Raw genomic sequence first — 19,911 nt, forward strand, 5'->3', positions numbered from 1 at the left:
CCAGCCAGGCCCTGTCGGGCCATTCTCCGCAGCTATTCTCCACCCAGTCCAGACCTTAATCCCTAGATTTTATGGAATGAGAAGTATGGTCATGAGGTCATAGGGTAGTTATCTAAACTGGCTCTATCAGTGTGCCAAAGGATCTCTACTAGTTACCTAAAGTGGTGCCTTCTGTGTGCCACTTTAGGAAAGATCAGAACAAGCCTTCCCGCATTCCATGTCATGGCATACATTAACCTCCACGGGCCTGGAACATGTAGTGGGAGGGAGGTCATTGCTCTGGCTTGAAGAGGATGGAGGGCCAAAGGTGGGGTCAGTATTGTCCCTACTCCTACACCCGGTCTTTGATTTCTGTTACTAAACCATCTAAAGCAGAAACTGGGCAGCCTCCCTCTTCTGCCCAGGTATAAACCATGCACCTATCTCCTTCACCCACTTCTCCCATCTGGCTGCTGCCTCCCCCTGCGATGTTAGCTGCTTCCTGTCTAGACCATGGCTGTGTACCTCCAGTTCCTCTCTCTGACTCAGTCTCACTTCCATCACATGTCCTGCTCATCGTTCCTGAAGGAATCCTTCTGAAACGTAAATCAGAGCAAGTCCTTCTGCCTCCATGGCCACCATCGCCAAGGAGGAAAAAGACCAAAAAATCCTACTTTCCTTGTGTTTGCTCAATGTCTGAACTGATCAACCCTTGACTCTTTTGTGCTAAGAGCAATGGATCACTTACCAGATGGGATTCCCAACTGGGCCTGGCTGGAGGGGCAACAGTGGAAGCCATGGAGAGGAAAGACAGGCAGGAATTGGAGCAAAAAGCTCCAGCGGGGATGCCCCTAGCTTGTTGGGAGATGGCAACGAGAAGCCTGTCCACTTTGGCTTCTCCTTAATGAAAAGCCAGGATCTTTTAGGAATGTTTTCCATTTCCAGTGAAGGTGGTTAAAAAAAAAAAAAAAAAGCCCTAAAACCACAATTTGCAAACGAATCTATAGGTACCTGTGCGAGAAAAAATGTCAAAATCGAAACTCCTGGGACACAAGCTTATTTAGACCCATTAATTCCAATATAACCATAGTAACAGTCGCTTTCCAGTAAGGCATGAGCGAGCTAGGACGCTAGGACTGTACCAGCAAATCCGCCTATTTTACAAACTTTGACCAACTCCTGTCCGGACAGCTCTTAAACGGTGTCATGCTAAACTTTCCCTAATTCCCGTCTTCGATGCACTTCTGAGACTGAAGGCGATTCAATCCTTTGCTTAGCAAGTTCAATAAACCAGCTTTACGTGACCAATAGACTTCTCTTGCGGTCTGGCGTGTGTTGAGGGAGACGTCTACATACGGTAAACAGAGAACAGTCTGAATTTGCAGGTCTGAAAAAGCAGTTCAGCTGAAGTTAAGGAAGAATTTCCTGACAAGACCAGTAAACTGAGGATGTTCATGTTAGGATGTTCCAAAATAAAGGGTATTTTTACATTCCTGTCTGTGTGGGGCAACATTTAAGAAACGATGGACTCTTAAAAAGAGGAATATACTGAAGATGAGGGTCTCAGATTACGAAGAGCACTCTTCTCACCGGAAAATAACCCGGCAGCGGCAAGAGCGCGAGAATGCTTAGCCTCTAAGTCACCCAGTAAAGTGGTCGCGAATCCGGCGGCCGTTGGGTCTCCCCCATCCCCCCGCCCCGCAGCTTCCGGAAGCCACGCCGCAACCCCCCCCCCCCCTCGCCCCGCTCCTGGGCAGCGCCGCGGACACCGGACTGGAAGTCTGGTCAACAGAAGGCGCCCCATACGCGTTGACCTTGGGCAGGCGAATTTCAGCGAGCGGAAGGGTGCCCCGAAGAGGAGCCCCCATTCCCCGGAACTTGTCTGCTGGCACCCACCCTCCCTTCCTGCCTTCCGGCTAGCGGGGGCCCAACGGCTGGGAGCAACGTTTTGTTGGGCTACCGGCAACCACCTGCCTAGTTTCGGCGCGCGCCGCCAGAAATGCCGAGTTCCATTCGCCGCGAGTCTGGAGAGAACCTTGTTGCCTGACTGCAACAAAAGTTCTTTCCTTCTTTAAAAAGAGCTGCGCCCAACGTGGGGCTCGAACCCACGACCCTGAGATTAAGAGTCTCATGCTCTACCGACTGAGCTAGCCGGGCACATGTACCTACTTTCTCTTCTATCCCAGAAGACTGAAATGCACATGCAGGGATGAGGATACACTTTGAAAAGCAATTTTGCAAATATGGAGCACCTACTGTGTGTCCGACTGTCCTAGTGACTAGCGCTGGAGGATCCGAAGCCTACGGTCCCTCAACCCGGGAGAGGTGGCTCTGCGGGCTCTTGCAGGAGAAGAGCAAGAGATAAGCTGAGGAGCGAGACCTGAATTTACATTGGAGCATTTATGGAGGGTGAGCTGTGAGCTCTGTCCTGTTGCTGTCCCGTTTACTGCCTGTCTCCAGGAAAAAGAGATAGACATACACATGTCTTTTCCTCTGCGTGACCACAGCCCCCCCCTCCTTGGGGCGCAGGAGAGGCGTGGATGCAGTGACCGTAAAAATGAAACACTGACTAAAAAAAAAAAAAAAAAAAAAAAAGCTGTTTCCGCCCGGTTTCGAACCGGGGACCTTTCGCGTGTGAGGCGAACGTGATAACCACTACACTACGGAAACCGACAGGGACAGCCTTTCACTAACACTATCTTAAAGCTACACAGGGCGGAGAATGACCCGGTTGCGTGAAGCCAGAGTTCCAAGCGGCAGACGTTCCCTGCGCAGGCGGCTGAGCTGTGTTCAGGTCTCGTGGCCACACCTCCCATGGCATGGCCTCATATGGATGTTCGCCCACGAGGATTACTGGTTTTGGCGTGTTCGGCCACCCGTCTGAGGAAGCAGGCGTCCCCTGGGAGTTTCCCCACCGGCGGTAAAGCGCCCCCTGAACAGGGTGAGTTCTGCGTGCTTAGCCCTGGCATCCCGCAGCGGCCGGCACTCCCTGGGAATTCTGTACTTGGATTACGTTCCCGTAACTGCCCCTGCAGGTTTTCCTTTCTCTTTTAATTAAAGGAGAACTTTTTCAAAAGCCTCAGGTATTATTTCATCCCCCAAAAGATCTATTTGACAGAGATGCTCTGCGTACCAGAGCGGCATCTTTAGTAATTACTTCTACAGCCTGGATGGGATTTTCTCAAGTAAAACTAATAGCACGAACCCAGTTTGAGCCGCTGCTCTTAGACCAGGACTCGTGAAGACAGACCTCGGGGTAGTTTGGGCACGCAGCGCGTCAGCTCAGAAATTGTTGAATGAACCGACGGCCCTGAACTCACTATGTGCTAAGCAACATACTAATCACTTTGAAATTATACGAACTCTATTTTCACAAAACCCTCTGATAGGGACTACTACCCTTATTTTATTTTAGTAAATACAGGACGATAAAGTTATCAAATACATCTAACACTCCTCCTTTTTTTACAGATGGTAGCATAGCCTACACTTTTCAGCACCCTTTCTCACCTCACAATACATCTTGAAGAGGATTCCCTTTTTACAGCTAAAGAATACTCCACGGTGTGGATGTTCATGTAATGATTTCATTATTCCTTTACTGATGGGCAGTTAGAAAAGTTCATCTAAACCATACGACAGTGACAAAACGGCAGGTTCTAAAATGCCTGCGGAAATGCCAACTATAGTCGGGAGGGTGGGCAAGGTGTCCCGTCCCCGCCCTAAGCCGTCTCGGAGGAACTCTGAGTTCCCAAACAACAAAGTACTCGGCCTAGAAGGGCCGGAAGTACTTGGGGACGCTCACCGGGACCCGCCCCTCCGCTTCCGGCGTCGGCTGTGGGGAGTCCCTTGTGCAGTCTCCGTGTTCGGTTAGTAGGATGGCGCCGGGCCGACGCGGTCATAGCACCGAGAGTGGACGGCCGCTAAGCGCTTCCACCGTCCCCCGAAGTTTACCCCCAGTGGCGGGGGATGGGGGAGGCCGGTCCTTCTGGGTCGTTCGCGTTCCCTGCTCCTTCGTATTACGGAGACGTGGGCCTCCATCATTCTAGCCCTCCCGCCCTCTTCCCGTGTGCCTGCTAGAGCGTCTCCTCGCCGTTTCCTGTCGCCCAGGGGCCCGGGAGGAAAGAAGGGGGCGTAGCGTTACCGCGGAGGGAACTCGCGAGCTTGGGAGACTCGCAGACACCGGAAGTGTTGGAAGGAAGGCCGGAAGTGAGGGGGCGGAGCCAGGAAGTGAGGAGGGGCGGGGGTTTATGAGGAGGCCAAGGGAGCGTTGGGACAGATTTGCACTCAGGGCCACCTGAGGGACTTGGCTGTAGCGTTCAGCTCTGTCCCCTCCCCTCGCAGAGACACGGTTGTCGTCTAGGAGTAGGGAACTCTGTGTGGAGGGGTGGGTTGTCGGGAGGACCTTCCTCTGTCTGCGCTTGAGGCAAGCTGTGGAGAGGCGGGGTGGGGGTGGGGCCGGGTCGTCAGGGCGTCTGAGAGGGAAGACCCCCGCCCCCCGCCCCCCGCCGCCCATCTACACTGGCTGACTGGACACTAAGATGGCTGCCGTTGCCATGGCACCCAACCCTGTGCAGACCCTTCAGGAGGAGGCGGTGTGCGCCATCTGCCTCGATTACTTCACGGACCCCGTGTCCATCGGCTGCGGGCACAACTTCTGTCGAGTGTGTGTAACCCAGTTGTGGGGAGGGGAGGATGAGGAGGACAGGGACGAGTTAGACCGGGAGGAGGAAGAGGAGGACGGAGAGGAGGAGGAAGTGGAGGCTGTAGGGGCCGGTGGGGGGTGGGACACCCCCATGCGGGATGAAGACTATGAGGGCGACATGGAGGAGGAGGTCGAGGAGGAAGAGGAGGGTGTGTTCTGGACCAGTGGCATGGGAGGGTCCAACTGGGACAACATGGACTACGTGTGGGAGGAGGAGGACGAGGAGGAAGATTTGGACTACTACTTGGGGGACATGGAGGAGGACCTGAGAGGGGAGGATGAGGAGGACGAGGAGGAAGTGCTGGAGGAGGACGAGGAAGAGGAGCTAGACCCCGTTACCCCACTACCCCCGCCTCCAGCCCCTCGGAGGTGCTTCACCTGCCCCCAGTGCCGAAAGAGCTTTCCCAGGCGGAGCTTCCGCCCCAACCTGCAGCTGGCCAACATGGTCCAGGTGATTCGGCAGATGCACCCAACTCCTGGTCGAGGGAGCCGTGGGAGCGAGCAGGGCATTTGTCCCAAACACCAGGAAGCCCTGAAGCTCTTCTGCGAGGTGGATGAAGAGGCCATCTGTGTGGTGTGCCGGGAATCCAGGAGCCACAAACAGCACAGCGTGGTGCCACTGGAAGAGGTGGTGCAGGAGTATAAGGTGAGAGAAGTAGAAGATGGGAGTTTAGTGGGGGTGGAGAGGAAGTAAGAGGAGCTGGGAGAAGGAAACATGTCCCCTCCTAACTCCAGAACCTCATGCACTGGTGAGCTGATTCTCCTTTTCTTAGCACTTACTGGCATCAAGGTGGGTTAGACTGAGAAGGATCTTGTACACAGACAAAGCAGACCAGTGAAGACGACCAGGAAAATTGGCTTCCTCAAAAGAAATTGGGCAAAGCCCCGGTGATACCATATCATTGGGTTGCATCTCTTGGGGAAAGCACTGCTGTTTCACACTTCCACTGTCTCTAAGTGTAGGAGTGCAGGTGACAGACCCCTCAGGCTTTACCACCAGTATCATTTTCTTGTAGGTGAGTCTTCAGTCTGTCCTTGACTCAGACCCCTAGAGTTGGGAAGGACTTGGAGCCTCAAAGAACAAGAAAGTGCTTTAAGGAGCAGGAATGTAGAAATGACTACTAGTGTCAGACCCAGATACTCTGCACTTGCCTTTTAATGGTTTTCTCACCTACCCCATGATATGGCTTGTTTCTCCTCATAGACTTTTGTTGGATCTGCATCAGTCTAATGTACTGACTAGAACTTACCTTTCCTGAGAATGCAGGAAAAAGGGAGAGGCTTCTAAATCAGAAGACCAGGCTCTGCACTTAACTCAGGCATCTCTAGAGGTCTTGGAACTTTAATTTCTCCAGGATTAAAAGTTCATATTTACTGAACACTTAACTTACTATGTATACCAGGCACTGTACTAAGCACTTTTCATGGACTATCTCATTTAAAACTCAAAACAATCTAAGTTTGATATGGTTTCTATCCCTGTTTTACAGATTAACAGATTTAAGTAATATACACAGGGCCACACAGCTACTAGTAAGTGATGGACTTGGTTATGACCCCTCCCCTGCCTCTGTGCCCCTGCGTACTATCAACAGTGTCACCGCCATTTAGATGTCTTGTTAGTTTGACTTTCCTCACGTGTGACTTCTTGGAATCTGATTCTAGTTTGGTTAATTCTTTGCACCCTACTTCTAGCTCTTCCTCTTTGGGGGTATAAGTAAGGATTTGTCTGTGAGATAGCATAAATAGCACTATCTAGTGAAAGCTGGGATGGGTTTGAAACAGTGGGACCAGGAGGGAGAGAGGGTAGCTCCTGTGTGGTCTCTGCAGAACTTTTTTGTATTATGACCTGTGTTTTCATACCTTTTCACACAGTAACCTCGTTTAGGTAATCTTAACATTACCTCAAGTTTAGAGTAATGAGTCTAGAGCTTCTCAGCTATGAGTAGTATAGCTAAGACAAACTTACATCCTCTCATGACAAGTAACTGTTTCTTCCACAGAGTGATTGTCCCAATTACTAGGGGAGTTTTCAGAAGTACAGTGGGCCCTACCACTCGACAGAGACAGGGAGAATATCAGAATATCTTTAAGAAAGCCCAGCGTAGCATGGGAATCACTGCATTAGTAACATCACCTGTTTTTTAGGCCCTACATTAGGGGAGGTTGTGATCTTTTGTCCCCTTTTACCTCCTTTTGGCTCCTAGTTAACTGTATCCATCAATGGGCAGTAAGTTTGTTAACTGAATCTTGGGGTGGACTATTCATGGGTATTCCACTCCTTCTCCACCCTCCTATAGGACTCTTCTGAAGAGCTTCTGAAACTGGATTTTATTATTATTATTTTTTAAGATTTTATTTATTTATTTGACAGAGAGAGACCAGCCAGCGAGAGAGGGAACACAAGCAGGGGGAGTGGGAGAGGAAGAAGCAGGCTCCCAGCGGAGCAGGGAGCCCGATGGGGGCTCGATCCCAGGACCCGGGGATCACGCCCTGGGCTGAAGGCAAATGCTTAACGACTGAGCCACCCAGGCGCCCCTGAAACTGGATTTTAATTTTTGTTAGCCACATCTGTTGTATGCCAGCCCAGTAGGGTTCTGCAGTTTGAGGAGGCCACATAGATGCAAATAATCTGTCATTAACTGATCAGCAAATGTAAATACATGAGTTTTATTATATAGAACTAATTTGAGTGATTCCTTTTCTAACTTACAGGCTATTTTATAGGCAGGTAGTTTATCCCTTTCAAATATGTACATTGACTAGCACTAGCTTGGAACAGTGTTGTTTTGTAGAAGTATTTCTTTATTGAATAGGTAATAATACAAATGATGTATAAGTAAAGCTCCTAAAAAGTTGAAAGTCCTTGATAATTTTTTTTAAATAGTACTCTGTTTGGATTTGTGCTCGTGAATTTTTTGTCAACTATTTAGGAAAAATGCTAAATGGGAAATTTAAGCATCATAAATTCTGAATAGAGTTGGAGAAAAGTAGAAGGTAATACCAAAAGACAAAATTTTCTGTAGTTTATGCTACTTTTATGTAAGGGATTGCTTATAATATTTTTAATGTAACTTTTTCTACAACCACGTATCCTGTGCAACAACTGCCTTTTGTACTCTGGGTCAGTAAACTCTTTAGTTCAAGGGTCATTATCAGGTTGTCATTGGCAGCTTAGACGTAGTAGAGAATACTAGATAACATTTATTGATCTTTGGTACATGGCAGACCCTGTGTGAAGCATACTGTCCATCAGGTAGATTCCGTTATTCCCAATTCCCATGTAAGGTGAGTGTGGCTTGCATCAGGTCACTTGGTTACATTCAGGTTTAGATTGGCATCTAGGCTTGAGCTCTTCTGCCCTGTATTGCCTCTCCAGGAAAAGAAAGGAGAAAGGCAGAAGAGGCAGGACACATAAAAAAGGAAAGAAAACAGGTTGGGCCCATCTCTGGTCTCTAATAGCCTTTTAAAGAAAGAGATTCTGTTACAAGTGATTGGAACATAGAGCTCAAATGCATATTGGCTGTGAAGGTTAAAACCTTGGGAAGAGAGGGTTTTTGTTTTCCATTTAGTAAGTGAGTGGGAGAGAAATGGACAGAGAGGCATAGAAATTAAGTGGGGCCCCTGGCCCTGTGTCCTGAAGGAAGCATACTTAAAAATCATTACAGTGCCTTGAAGTATTAGAAAAGTTGTATTCATGTTCCTTGGGGTGACAGAGGAAGTTGGGGGCAGGGAGGATCTGGACCATGGTCAGGTTGCTGGGTTTTAAAGAAAGAATGCCTTGGGCCAAATGGAGAAAGGCAATTCCAGGCAGAGGGAACAGCATGGATAAAGATATGGAATTGTATTCAGGAAAAAGATAGGTAGTTTTATGTGGCTAAAACTAAGAGTCTATATTAGAAGGTGTAAGTCTAGGAGAGGAGGCTAGAAATGTAGAGGCAATGAGAGCCTCATATTTTGCAGGTGGTGGAGAACTACTGAAGGATCTTTAGCACAGGCACAAACTCATCAGAGAAGTATTTAGAAATGAACGTTACAAGAAAGATTGCTTATGAGGGGGAAGAGACCATAGGCAGGAACATTCATATGGAAGGACTTTGTGTCTTGAGGGCTTCAAGCCAGGTCCACCCCAACTCTGAGCATGGAGCTCTGTAGTCCTCAGGATCCTACTTTTAGAGAACACACCCAAGGCTTCTGTACGTGAGTGCAGACAGAGTGTTGGAGGCCTTTGTCATCATCTGAAGAGAAGAAAGGGGAGGAAGGGAATGTGATGTTTATTTGATACCTGTGGTGGGGATCAGGCTTTGGGCCTCAGTGTACTGCAGGGCGGATGGGGGAGCTGGGTACTGAAAGCAGGTGCCTCTCCCATCCCAGGCCTCTAACCTTCCTTTCCCATTCCCTCAGGCCAAACTGCAGGGGCATGTGGAACCACTGAGGAAGCACCTAGAGGCTGTGCAGAAGATGAAGGCCAAGGAGGAGAGGCGGGTGACAGAGCTGAAGGTGGGTGAATGTCCTTGATAGGGCTGACTGACTCTGTGATCAGGGCAGGGAAGATGGGCTGCCCACTCTCAAAAGTGGTGACTAGATTCCCTGAAGAGGGGCAGCTGAGGCCTGGGAGAGAAGTAGACACATTCTCAGGATCCTGAAGAGAGAGGGGCTTTAGAGGGTAGGGGGCATGTTCATTCCTAGATTCCAAAATGGAGCGGAAACAGGCCTGGTGCAGAGATGTTGAGTCCCTGGCCCAGGGCTGCAAAGCAGGCTTACAACCCAGACACCTCACTTCAGGCCCAGTGCCCACCACACCGGATAGCACAGAGGGCAGAAGTGGGCAAGGAAAATCCACATAACAGCCATCAGAGAAGCCCCAGTTCCCAGGACAGATGGCAGAGCAGCCCTGAGCAGGAGAGGGGGGCCAGGGTGTTTAATAGAGGATAGGAATTTGTGAATATTAGCATGGCAGAGACTTCATCTTTACCAGTCCAGTGTTTCTCAGCTGTTTTTCATGATTGATTCCTCCTCCCCAAGGAGTATTTTTAGATATTTTTTCCCCTAATATCAACCCCCCACCCCCAACTCTGTACCTGTTTTTGTAAGATCACCAGGCACTGAGAATGGCCTGGCACTGAGCTTTTTGAGACGAAGCCAGGACATCCTTCTTGTGTGACCTCTTCCCTCATCTCTCCCACGCCTACCACCCTGGCCAGTGAGGGGTCTTGCCACTTCCCAAGGCTTGTGCTTATTCTTTGCCACCTACACATTAGGAGCTCTGCTGCTAGCCACTGGCAGGCACTAAGTGGTGGAATCTGAGTCTGGGAGTCGTGGAATCCTGTTGCCTCTAGCCAGATGCTCAGATTGTGACTTCTGGGGTCCTGGGTTACAGAGAGATGATGTCAGGATCCGAGTGTTTCTGGGACAGAGGGTGAAGCTGATTTCCTTCATTCACTTGGTCAGTCAGAATTTCCTTTCCCTCTCTGGCCTGTAATTCTTTGTCCCAAGAATGTCTCTGGCTGATGGGTGGAAAGCATGCCCACTATCTGGGATTCCCCAGCCCTGGTAAATGGGGTGAGTGGGCAGAAGTTTTCTCTCATTATATATAGAAGTACCTACACAGTGATGCCCATGATTTTGCCTCTTGGCTCTTAAAGTGTAAAATATTATTTGGGCATTTACAGGTCAAGTTTGCTAGACTCCTGATCTAGAAGGGTTGGGTGACTTTTCTAAGGTCATTAGTGGTATAGTCAAGACCCTAACTTTGTATCTTGATTCCTGAATTTTTAATTTATTCATTTCAAAAAATTCTTACTAAGTACCTACTCTGTGGTTGGTCCTCTTCCAGGGTCTGAGGACCCTGTGGCAAACAGAGATTATGCAGTGGTTGAAAAGGATGTTAAAAGATACTTCAGTGTAAACATGACATTTTAAATTAAGATGAATGCCATGATATACAGTGATATTTATGGGGGTGGTCCTGATTTAGATCCCGAGGGGAGGGAAGGCTTTTCTCCAGGAATAGTTTTAAGCTTAGACCTGAACAATCAATCAAGTTAGTTAGCCAGGGTGGAGATAAGTTGCAGGCAGAAGTTGTTGAGTTTGAGACCAGTGTGCTGGGGGTGTGGGAGTGGGGCTGGTAAGGCTGGGAGGTGGGAAAGGGGACAGGGGCCTCTTTCCATTTGGGATGTAGGGCTCCGTTACCTTGGACTGAGGGGCAGCAGTTGCAAAATTGGAAGTTTATGTTTCTGTGTGTTGAGGTGGTATCCACCATCCCCTTTGCATCATCCCAGAGCCAGATGAAGTCAGAGCTGGCAGCTGTGGCCTCGGAGTTCGGGCGGCTGACACGGTTTCTGGCTGAAGAGCAGGCAGGGTTGGAGCGGCGCCTCCGAGAGATGCACGAAGCCCAGCTAGGGCGTGCAGGAGCAGCGGCCAGCCGCCTGGCGGAGCAGGCTGCCCAGCTGAGCCGCCTGCTGGCCGAGGCCCAGGAGCGGAGCCAGCAGGGGGGCCTGCGGCTGCTCCAGGTGAGCAGTGCCCCCTTCCGTATCTCCCCTTCTCCCCAAAACCCTATATTTGCTGTCAGGTAATGCTTACCTAACGTCCGTTCAGAGCTGCCTCTCTTCTCACTGAGAGGAACCCACAATGATTTAACCTAAGACCAAAAGGTTTTTTGAGGCTGGGGACAGAGTTAATGCCAAATGTGGTGTGCGTGTGATTATACCCAGTGAAAAGAAAGAAGATTCAATTGTAGAATGAGGGTTTTAAAGGAGAGTTGAGGAAAGAATTTTTGACAGAGATATCCTGAAAAAGATGATCAAGTCATGTTGTGAAAATTCTTTTACTGGGGTTGAAAATTCTGTTATTGGTCTTGGCAACAGGATGAGCTGAATTAGGTATGCGGAGGCATAGGGATGATTGAGATAGAACACGCTTATTGAGGGCCTTAAGGGTGCTTTTTCTTACTCCATATTCAAGTTCAGTCCTTTCTCTGGCTGGAATCAGATTGGGAGAAAGGAGCTGTCTCTGTGCAGCTGACTCTCTCTTTGTCTCTTTTTCCCTCTCCCTCTTTTTGTTTCTGTTATTCCCAGGACATCAAGGAGACTTTCAATAGGTGTGTTGCCACCCTTTTCCTCTGTGACCCAGTGGCATCTGGTTCCCCATCCCTACCTCTCTTGGATATCCCGCTCCTTTCCTTCCTTCCCCAGGACCCGAGTTTCTGCCTCCTGGACCCTCCTTTCCTTCCCCTCAGCTTTTGCTCTTCCCTCTGGGAATATCATGGTCCCACCCCCTGCCCGGTCCCCTTCCTCCAGGTGTGAAGAGGTACAGCTGCAGCCCCCAGAGGTCTGGTCCCCTGACCCGTGTCAACCCCATAGCCATGACTTCTTGACAGATGCCATCGTGAGGAAAATGAGCCGGATGTTCTGTCAGGCTGCCCGAGGTAGGGAGGTCACCTGTACGACCTTCCTTTGCCTTTCCCTTTACAGAACTGAGACTGGGTTCTGAGGGTGAAGTTGGGCCCTGGCGGCGGGCGGGGGAGATGACTAGGGCTAAGGTGGAGCAGGATACAGGTGGGCTGCTTGGGGCTTCAAGCCAAGAGTAGCTTTTGTCCTAGTCCAGATAGGTGTTGGTACTGGGGGAGGGGGGTGGGTAGCAAGAGCCAGGGCCAGAGGTTAGACCTGTTCTGGAAACAAGAATGGGGAAGGAAGTGAAGCTCGTGGGAACTCAAGTCTGGCCTCTAGGATGGGGTGGGGTGAGGACACATGGAAGGAGGAAGGGAGGCAAAGGGGAGGGCAGCAGGAAAGGCCTAATCTTAGAGTTGGCTACTGATGGGGAACAAGTTGTTCCAGCCCTGGCATATTTGTCCTCCCCCCTCCCAAGTGGACCTGACGCTGGACCCTGACACGGCTCACCCGGCTCTGATGCTGTCCCCTGACCGTCGGGGGGTCCGCCTGGCAGAGCGGCGGCAGGAGGTTGCTGACCATTCCAAGCGCTTTTCAGCCGACTGCTGCGTACTGGGGGCCCAAGGCTTCCGCTCTGGCCGGCACTACTGGGAGGTAGAGGTGGGCGGGCGGCGGGGTTGGGCGGTGGGCGCTGCCCGTGAATCGACCCATCATAAGGAGAAGGTGGGCTCTGGGGGGTCCTCTGTGGGCAGTGGGGATGCCAGCTCCTCGCGCCATCACCATCGCCGCCGCCGGCTCCACCTACCCCAACAGCCCCTGCTCCAGCGGGAAGTGTGGTGTGTGGGCACCAACGGCAAACGCTACCAGGCACAGAGCTCAACGGAGCAGACACTGCTGAGCCCAAGTGAGAAACCACGGCGCTTTGGCGTGTACCTGGACTATGAGGCTGGGCGTCTGGGCTTCTACAATGCGGAGACTCTAGCCCATGTGCATACCTTCTCAGCTGCTTTCCTGGGCGAGCGTGTCTTCCCTTTCTTTCGGGTGCTCTCCAAGGGCACCCGTATCAAGCTCTGCCCTTGATTAGCCTGCCACCCGCAGGGGCCCCTCTGGTTAGCACTTGGGGGGCGGGTGGTGGTGGAGGGTGGCCCGTAAGTTTGGGGGCTCAAAGGCTCCTTCCACTGTTTGTTGCTTCCTGCTCCCCTTTGACCCAGGCCCGCTTCTCCCTCTAGGAGCCTAAAGAACCCTCCTGGCCTGCAGCTCGGCCTTCTCTCACCTGCAATGTCTGTCCAACAGGTCTGCATGGGTCCCTGACGAGAACAGCTGCCTGGTTTTCCCTCCCTCTGTCCACCCAGGGGTCTGAGTTTGAGTAGGGGATGAGGGGAGATTTAACTCCATTACTTAACTTCCCTTTCCCTGCCCCTGCTCTTCAACTTTGTCAGTTCCCAGGCTGGGGTACTTGGGCAAGACTCCTGTCTGCCCCCATTCCAATTCCATTTTCTGATGCAAATTTTAGCTAAGGGATTTGGAAGCTTTTTTTGGGGAGGCAGGTTGGGCAAAAGGGTAGAGCTGGGTAATAAATGTCTACTCTCCAGGGGAAGTAGGAGGGATTCTAAACTCCTTCCATCCCCAATTTCTACCTCCATAGACTGGCCAGAATTTAGCTTGAGAGCTCTGGAATGGTTGACATGATTGAAACTACATACCATTGTATCACCCAATAAATTATTTTCTCCCCCTTCCTTTTTTCCAGCACTCAAACTAGGAGTAAAGCTCACCCCACCCAACCCCTCCAGGTCTTTTCACTGCCAGGCTCCTTTCCCCTTTGTTCAATGGAGTTCCTTGTGTCAGTTTCCAGCCTCTTCATGTCTTTAGTTCTCTCCATTTGGTGAGCCCTGACCAGGAGCCTGGGGACAGGGGTTTGGATCCCCAGAAGAGCCTTGGGTATAATCTATTTTTCTAGTAACCCCTTGCGCCTTCTGTCACTTGTCAGCTTTTGTCCTCTACTTTGATGGCAGAGGTCAGTTTATGTTCCTGGGGTTAAAGGGAAGACGGGTTGTGTTGTGGAAATAAAAAGTTTATTTGCTTCTTTTGTGGAGTCCTTTCCTTTAGATGAGCAAAAATAGGAGACAAAATTTTCCCATAGTAAGCCAGTCTTTCTAATGTGATGCCAAAGAACTGAGAACTAACTGTACCTTCCTGTGATAACCTGCCTTTTGCATTGGTCACATTAGGTAATAAGCCCTCTTTACCAAGTTTGAGCTTATTTCCACAGATTGTGATAGTCATCCCCCAACCCCATTTGAATGACCTACAGTTTTGTTTTTTGGTTTTCCCAAGAATCTTCACATTTCCAAAGCCTCTCTGTGTGATTTTATCTAGCTGAAATACCATAAAGTTGAAGCTAAAACCAAGAGAGGTCTCATTAACCCTGAGTTGACAGAAAAGGAAACTGGAAGATCGGTACAGGCTACAGCATGCTATGTTACTTATCCACCACTTGAAAAAAACCAGCTGTGATTATATTTACGAATACCTGCAGACTATTCTATATAATTTTTAATGTCCAAAAATGGAAGGAACAAAGTAATTATTAAGCAGCAATTCTTCTAGTGAGAATGGCTTCACCATAAATGAAGGATTCAGAAATCTCCATTTTAACAAAAAGAGCCAATTAACAGACTACACTAACCTAAGGAGTTTCAGAATATTTTGTTTTATAATACTGCTTTGAGGAGTGACAGAATGCCTATTTGTTCAATTATTTATGTGTTTTAAGATAGAACTGAGGTTTAACTATTCTTTTTTTCCATTTTTCTAACTACTTTATTCCATTTGCTTCCATAAGATTCAGTTAAAGCTCTTGTTTTTGAGGTTTTACTATTCTTGAAGAACACTTTCTCTAGGCTTGAGGGAGGCCTAGAGGATCTATACCTGAGACAGGATATTGTGATGCAGCATAGCATTACAAAGTAGCTTTTTTGCTTATCAGAAAAAGACACTAAAAGTCAGAAAACCAATGTTTTATTCCTAAAGCTCTGCCATATTTCTAGCGGGTGCCGATGGTCACCTGCCACACGCGCACCAGGTTGTCCGTGTAGCCGGCAAACAGAGTCTGCAAGGGAGAAAGGACAGTGATAGGTCATGTCAGAGCCACAGACTCTGCATTTCTAGTAATAAAGATGGCCTTTCGTTTAGTAAGATCCCCCATTTTTCTAAACACCAGATGATATGTATTCTTAGAGAAGGCAACAGCTGGTATTAAGGATTCATACTTCTGTAGAATGGTTAAGTTACCTAAAGTGTTAATCGAAGGCAGGTAATCACTGCCTGCTTGACCAATTTTCCTTCCAATGCGGGAACATGTATTCTGTTCACTGGCACAGCTAATCTGGTCCTCCCAAATCACCCTGGCTAATTTGGTCATTTTACTTTATGTCAAAAACACACCAAGAACATGAAGGGAGAGAGAAAAGGTAGAAGCCAAGTCACTTAAGAAGAGGCCTTACCTGGCCATCAGCAGACCAGGCCAGAGAGGTACACTGGGGAGGCTCTGCCTTGCTGCTGGTACTGATAACTTCTTGCTTTAGTTCATCTACAATGATCTTGCCTTCTAAGTCCTGCGGAAGGGGCAAAATCAAGATAAGGAGGAACTCTGCTATAAGCATCTACTGGGGGAGTAGAGGCTGAGGATGTTGTTGAACAGCCTAAAATGCACAGGACTGCCTCCCTTCCTCCCCACCAGAACAATCTAGACCAACATGTCAATTATGCTGAGGTTAAGTAAGTTGCTGTGATTTGTCATCTCCTTTTCAGTAGGCAAGTTTCTGCCACCACTGCAAATCCCAATCTTGGGAAACTGTTAACTTGCTCTTCCTGGATCTCCGCTGATAATCGCATGGTTAGCAGTTGTTCAAGAAGCTCGAATCCCATCAGTGACATAGGAAATCACACCATTGCCAGGGCTCACAGAGTATAGCCAGGTGCCTAGCCTTAACTGTAGCACACACTCACCCAGATCTTGATGCTGGGGCCTGTGGCAGCACAGAGCCAGTAACGGTTAGGACTGAAGCACAGGGCATTGATGATGTCCCCACCATCAAGTGTATAAAGGTGCTTGCCTTCGTTGAGATCCCACAGCATGGCTTGGCCATCCTGGGAAGATAAGGTGAATCAGGGCAAGATAAAACCTATTCCAGATGTTAATCTCAACAGTCTCAAAATCCTGTCCCTCCCCCTGCACGTGTCCCAAAAGCTAATGATTCAAATACCAGTACTTATCTCTGAATGCCTTTCCTTTAATGCAGGAAACCTCACCAACCCTATGACGTCTCTGACAGCTTCTAAATAAATCACTGCAATCAGTTCTGAAAACTGAAACCTACTAACCAATATCTTCAAGAAGCCAGCTTTACGGAAAACAATCTTTTTTGTTTCAAACAGTATCTATGTCATTTCTAGAAAGCAATCTTAAATATTTATTCTTGGATTCCTATGTCATTATCGTAAGTATTCTAAAACATGGTCCCCCATCCCAGTTCCTGAATACCTTTCCTCCAGAAGCACAGAGGGATCCATCTGGAGAGACAGTTACAGTGTTCAGGTAGCCTGTGTGGCCGATGTGATTGGTCTTCAGCTTGCAGTTTGCCAAGTTCCATACCTAGGTGTGGGAGGTTGGGGGGGGAGGTAACAGGTGAAGAACCTGGCTGTGAATCCACTGGGGTCAGGAGAGCTCAGGACAAACAAAAAAGACATGGCACCTTACTTAAAAGCATTCCAGGACAGGGTGGCCATTTTCCATTCTATCAGTAACAAAAAGGTTAAAAGAATTTGTCTTGGTCACCTAAGGACAATTAAGATTAAAAAAGGTCTGTGTGTTGCTTTATGAGGGACACTGGGCTTAATTAGCTACTTCAGACCAAGTTTCAAAAACTAATGGCCTGTACTTAGAAGACACCAATAGGAAAAGCCAACAGAGGAACAAAGCTTTCAAAGTTAAGAGCCCATGACCCCCTGGGAGGCAGTGAGAGAACATTCTGGGTAGTAAGCGCCCTACACCCTCGTTCCAAGCTCACCTTGACCAGCTTGTCCCAGCCACAGGAGACAATAATGGGATTGCTGCTATTGGGTGAAAATCGGACACAAGACACCCACTCCGAATGGCTCTCGTCCTGCAGAGGACAGAAAAGAAGTTAGGAGAAACTATTCTGTCCCAGGATAGTCGAAACCAGAACCCCCCCCCCTCAGTTACATGTGAAGTATTCACACCCCCAGAACCCAAACCTTAACAAAACCCCATTAGAGTCCAGGCCAGGCTTGAAATCACCACATAATGCCAAGGTTAAGAAGGGTAGGAGAGAATCTTCAACATGTGCTTTCTGCATGTGCCTTCAGTTACCTGGACGGTATATTTGCATACACCCAGAGTATTCCACAGCTTAATAGTTTTATCTCGGGAGCCAGAAACAATTTGCCGGTTGTCAGAGGAGAAGGCCACACTCAGCACATCCTTGGTATGTCCTACAAATCTTCGTGTGGTGGTACCCCTGAGGAGGAGGACTAGGTCAGTCTCTAAATGCTGCAAACATCCACATCAGACTGTTTCCCTGGCTTTGTTCCTGTCTCAATGGAGCTGCCATTAATCACATGACCCTGGACATGGGTCTGATCACAACAGGCCTGTGGTTGAGCATATACCAGAGAATCCCTTCAGAATTGCAGGACATGTCCTCACTCCCACGTGGGGATTGGCTGACAATGTCATCTGTCATCACTGGGATCCTCCAGTATGCCTGACCATCCAAAGACTGAGCTCCCAAGATAAAACATTTTCAAACACTTGCCTACTACTCCCAACCACAGTATGTGGCAAAACTGCTCAACCAGCCCACTCCTAACAATTCTGGCTTAACTAAATAAAAGCAGCAAGGATGGAAGCCAAACAACCCCAACTATCTTCTCTAGGTACTCTCTTGCCTTAACAGTTCCCACAATGAACCTCACCGTCCCTCGGAAACCACCCCTCAACAGCATCTACCTCATTTCTGTCCAGCTTTTCCCCAGTGCCCCAGAGTTAAATGAGCAGCTACTTGCGTTGTGAGATCCCAAAGACGAAGCGTTCCATCCCAGGAGCCTGAGAGGGCAAACTGGCCATCTGAAGAAATGACGACGTCACTAACGAAGTGGGAATGACCCCGAAGAGCACGCTGTGGGATGCCATAGTTAGTTTCATCCCTGGTCAGCTTCCACATGATGATGGTCTTATCTAGGGGAGGTAAGAAAGAAAACCCAGTGAGGGATCCCATAGCCACCTGCTCATCTACTGGATAATCCAGGATCCCTCAAGGTCATTGGTGGACTTAAAAGATAACAAATTAAAGACACTCAAGGGCGGAGGAGAACCACAGGCTGAGAGCTGATACTCATTATCAAGGCCAAGTCACTGGCTATTCAAAAAAGAGTCAAACAGAACTAAGTAATACTATGAAAATTAAAATCAGGTGTGCAGAACTTTACCGGATTATGGATGCCCTTTTCTAACATTCACATCAACTCAGTATTTCTTTTTTGAGTCTGATCTGAGGTCTAAAGCATAAACATTGCTGCTTGGGTGTTTCGGGAAGACTAGCTGTGGGATGTCTACAATTGCTGCTGAGGGCTGCCCCAACTGCTGGATTTGGAAAAGTTGCTTTACACAATACCGGACCGGATGCTTTCACTGAAACGTTTTAAGACTCAAGCTTTCCAATTAAGCGCCAAACATTACCCTAGCCTCAGACTACTTTTAATAACGTGGAGGCAAACAAAAGGCACAAGAAGCCTCCAAACGCCGCCAAGTTCAGAGAATGAAAAAACCGACGGCGGGGGGCGGGGGGCGGGGGGGGGGGGAAGCACGGGCCAGCAAGGAGACTGGGGAGTCACGACGTTCCCTAGGAGTTCATCCACTAACCACTAAGCAGAGGGCCGGGCGAAGCTCAGAAACAGCCTCTGGGTCTCAGCATGGGCACTCAGATGGCATGTTGGGGTCATCACCGCCCCGCCCGACTCCCTAGGCTCCTGTGCACACTCCGCCACACCCGCGAGAAGGGAAGAAATAGAACTCCAACCCTGCAACCCTCCTGCTAGCCACGAGGTGATCTAGGTCTCCATCTCTGCCAAGTGGGGATGCCTCACGGGCTTACAGGGGCTGAGGCCTAGGCCCGGGTCTGCATGCCCCAACTCACACCGGGACGGAGTTTTCCAAGCCGCCAACTCGCGCGCCACTGGCAACGCCAGGCGACGCGCGCAACCCACTTACCCTCTCAAGCCTTTGCCCCGCACCTTATCCCATACCTCGAGAGGCGGACAGTATCATGTCCGGGAACTGGGGAGTGGTGGCGATCTGAGTCACCCAGCCGTTGTGGCCCTTGAGGGTGCCACGAAGTGTCATCTGCTCAGTCATGGCGCCGGCGAGTGCGGGTGTCGCCGCGGCGACAAGGATGGAGTTGGATAGTTCAGAGAGACTACCAGCACGGCCGCTACCGCCGCGGCCCCGCAGAGGAAAAGAGAGAAGACGCCCCCGCCGGAAGCGGAAATACACGCCCGTTCGAGCAAAAATGGCGGCCCCCATCATTCACTACTGCTTAAGATGGCGGCGCCACGTAGGGCAAAGGGCGAAGTGAAATGATAAAACTTCATCGTCCTCTCTGCTACGTAACATAGTTTCGCAGTGCTATACAAAAACATGCTGAAACCAACTCCACCAAGTGTTTAAAAAGGCTCCTCAAACGTCTACTGGGGCATCATAGGTAAGAAGCGGAAGAGGGGAAGTGCACGGCATATTCCCGTAAGGATCGGCCAGCG

The 19,911-nt window shown here is 49.4% G+C and overlaps 2 protein-coding genes and 4 non-coding genes across 18 annotated transcripts; 1 reads left to right on the forward strand and 5 right to left on the reverse strand.

Moving 5' to 3' along the window:
• Positions 1-2,063: 2,063 nt before the first annotated feature.
• TRNAK-CUU (transfer RNA lysine (anticodon CUU)) lies at positions 2,064-2,136 on the reverse strand. The gene has a single exon. It is a non-coding gene; the product is annotated as a tRNA-Lys (tRNA).
• A 440-nt stretch (positions 2,137-2,576) lies between these two features.
• On the reverse strand, positions 2,577-2,649 carry TRNAV-CAC (transfer RNA valine (anticodon CAC)). Its single transcript has one exon. It is a non-coding gene; the product is annotated as a tRNA-Val (tRNA).
• Positions 2,650-2,713: 64 nt separating this feature from the next.
• On the forward strand, positions 2,714-16,720 carry TRIM41 (tripartite motif containing 41). Of its 13 annotated transcripts, XR_008957638.1 has the most exons (8): positions 2,715-5,330; positions 9,089-9,184; positions 10,933-11,196; positions 11,761-11,783; positions 11,983-12,110; positions 12,551-12,976; positions 13,302-13,365; positions 13,823-14,158. XR_008957638.1 is itself a non-coding variant. In XM_044387286.3 (7 exons), the coding sequence occupies exons 1-7, from the start codon at positions 4,521-4,523 to the stop codon at positions 13,307-13,309; spliced, it is 1,755 nt and encodes a 584-aa protein (XP_044243221.1). In that variant the 5' UTR covers positions 2,715-4,520; the 3' UTR covers positions 13,310-14,158. The 13 variants fall into 13 exon arrangements, 11 of the variants coding, with proteins under 11 accessions (XP_026363450.1, XP_026363451.1, XP_026363453.1 ...); XM_044387286.3 differs by having other exon boundaries at positions 13,302-14,158; XR_008957637.1 differs by having other exon boundaries at positions 2,717-5,330; positions 12,551-13,365.
• RACK1 (receptor for activated C kinase 1) lies at positions 15,078-19,786 on the reverse strand. Its single transcript, XM_026507671.4, has 8 exons — positions 19,402-19,786; positions 18,163-18,334; positions 17,468-17,615; positions 17,145-17,240; positions 16,619-16,729; positions 16,084-16,224; positions 15,579-15,689; positions 15,078-15,184 (listed from the first exon to the last, which is right to left on the reverse strand). Exons 1-8 carry the CDS (start codon positions 19,679-19,681, stop codon positions 15,119-15,121), a joined length of 1,125 nt encoding a protein of 374 aa, XP_026363456.2. The 5' UTR covers positions 19,682-19,786; the 3' UTR covers positions 15,078-15,118.
• LOC113261967 (small nucleolar RNA SNORD96 family) lies at positions 17,772-17,850 on the reverse strand. Its single transcript, XR_003318571.1, has one exon. It is a non-coding gene; the product is annotated as a small nucleolar RNA SNORD96 family (small nucleolar RNA).
• LOC113261972 (small nucleolar RNA SNORD95) lies at positions 19,040-19,107 on the reverse strand. Its single transcript, XR_003318576.1, has one exon. It is a non-coding gene; the product is annotated as a small nucleolar RNA SNORD95 (small nucleolar RNA).
• Positions 19,787-19,911: the final 125 nt, after the last annotated feature.

Source organism: Ursus arctos, unplaced genomic scaffold (genome assembly GCF_023065955.2).
Source record: "Ursus arctos isolate Adak ecotype North America unplaced genomic scaffold, UrsArc2.0 scaffold_5, whole genome shotgun sequence".
Lineage (NCBI taxonomy): Eukaryota > Metazoa > Chordata > Mammalia > Carnivora > Ursidae > Ursus > Ursus arctos.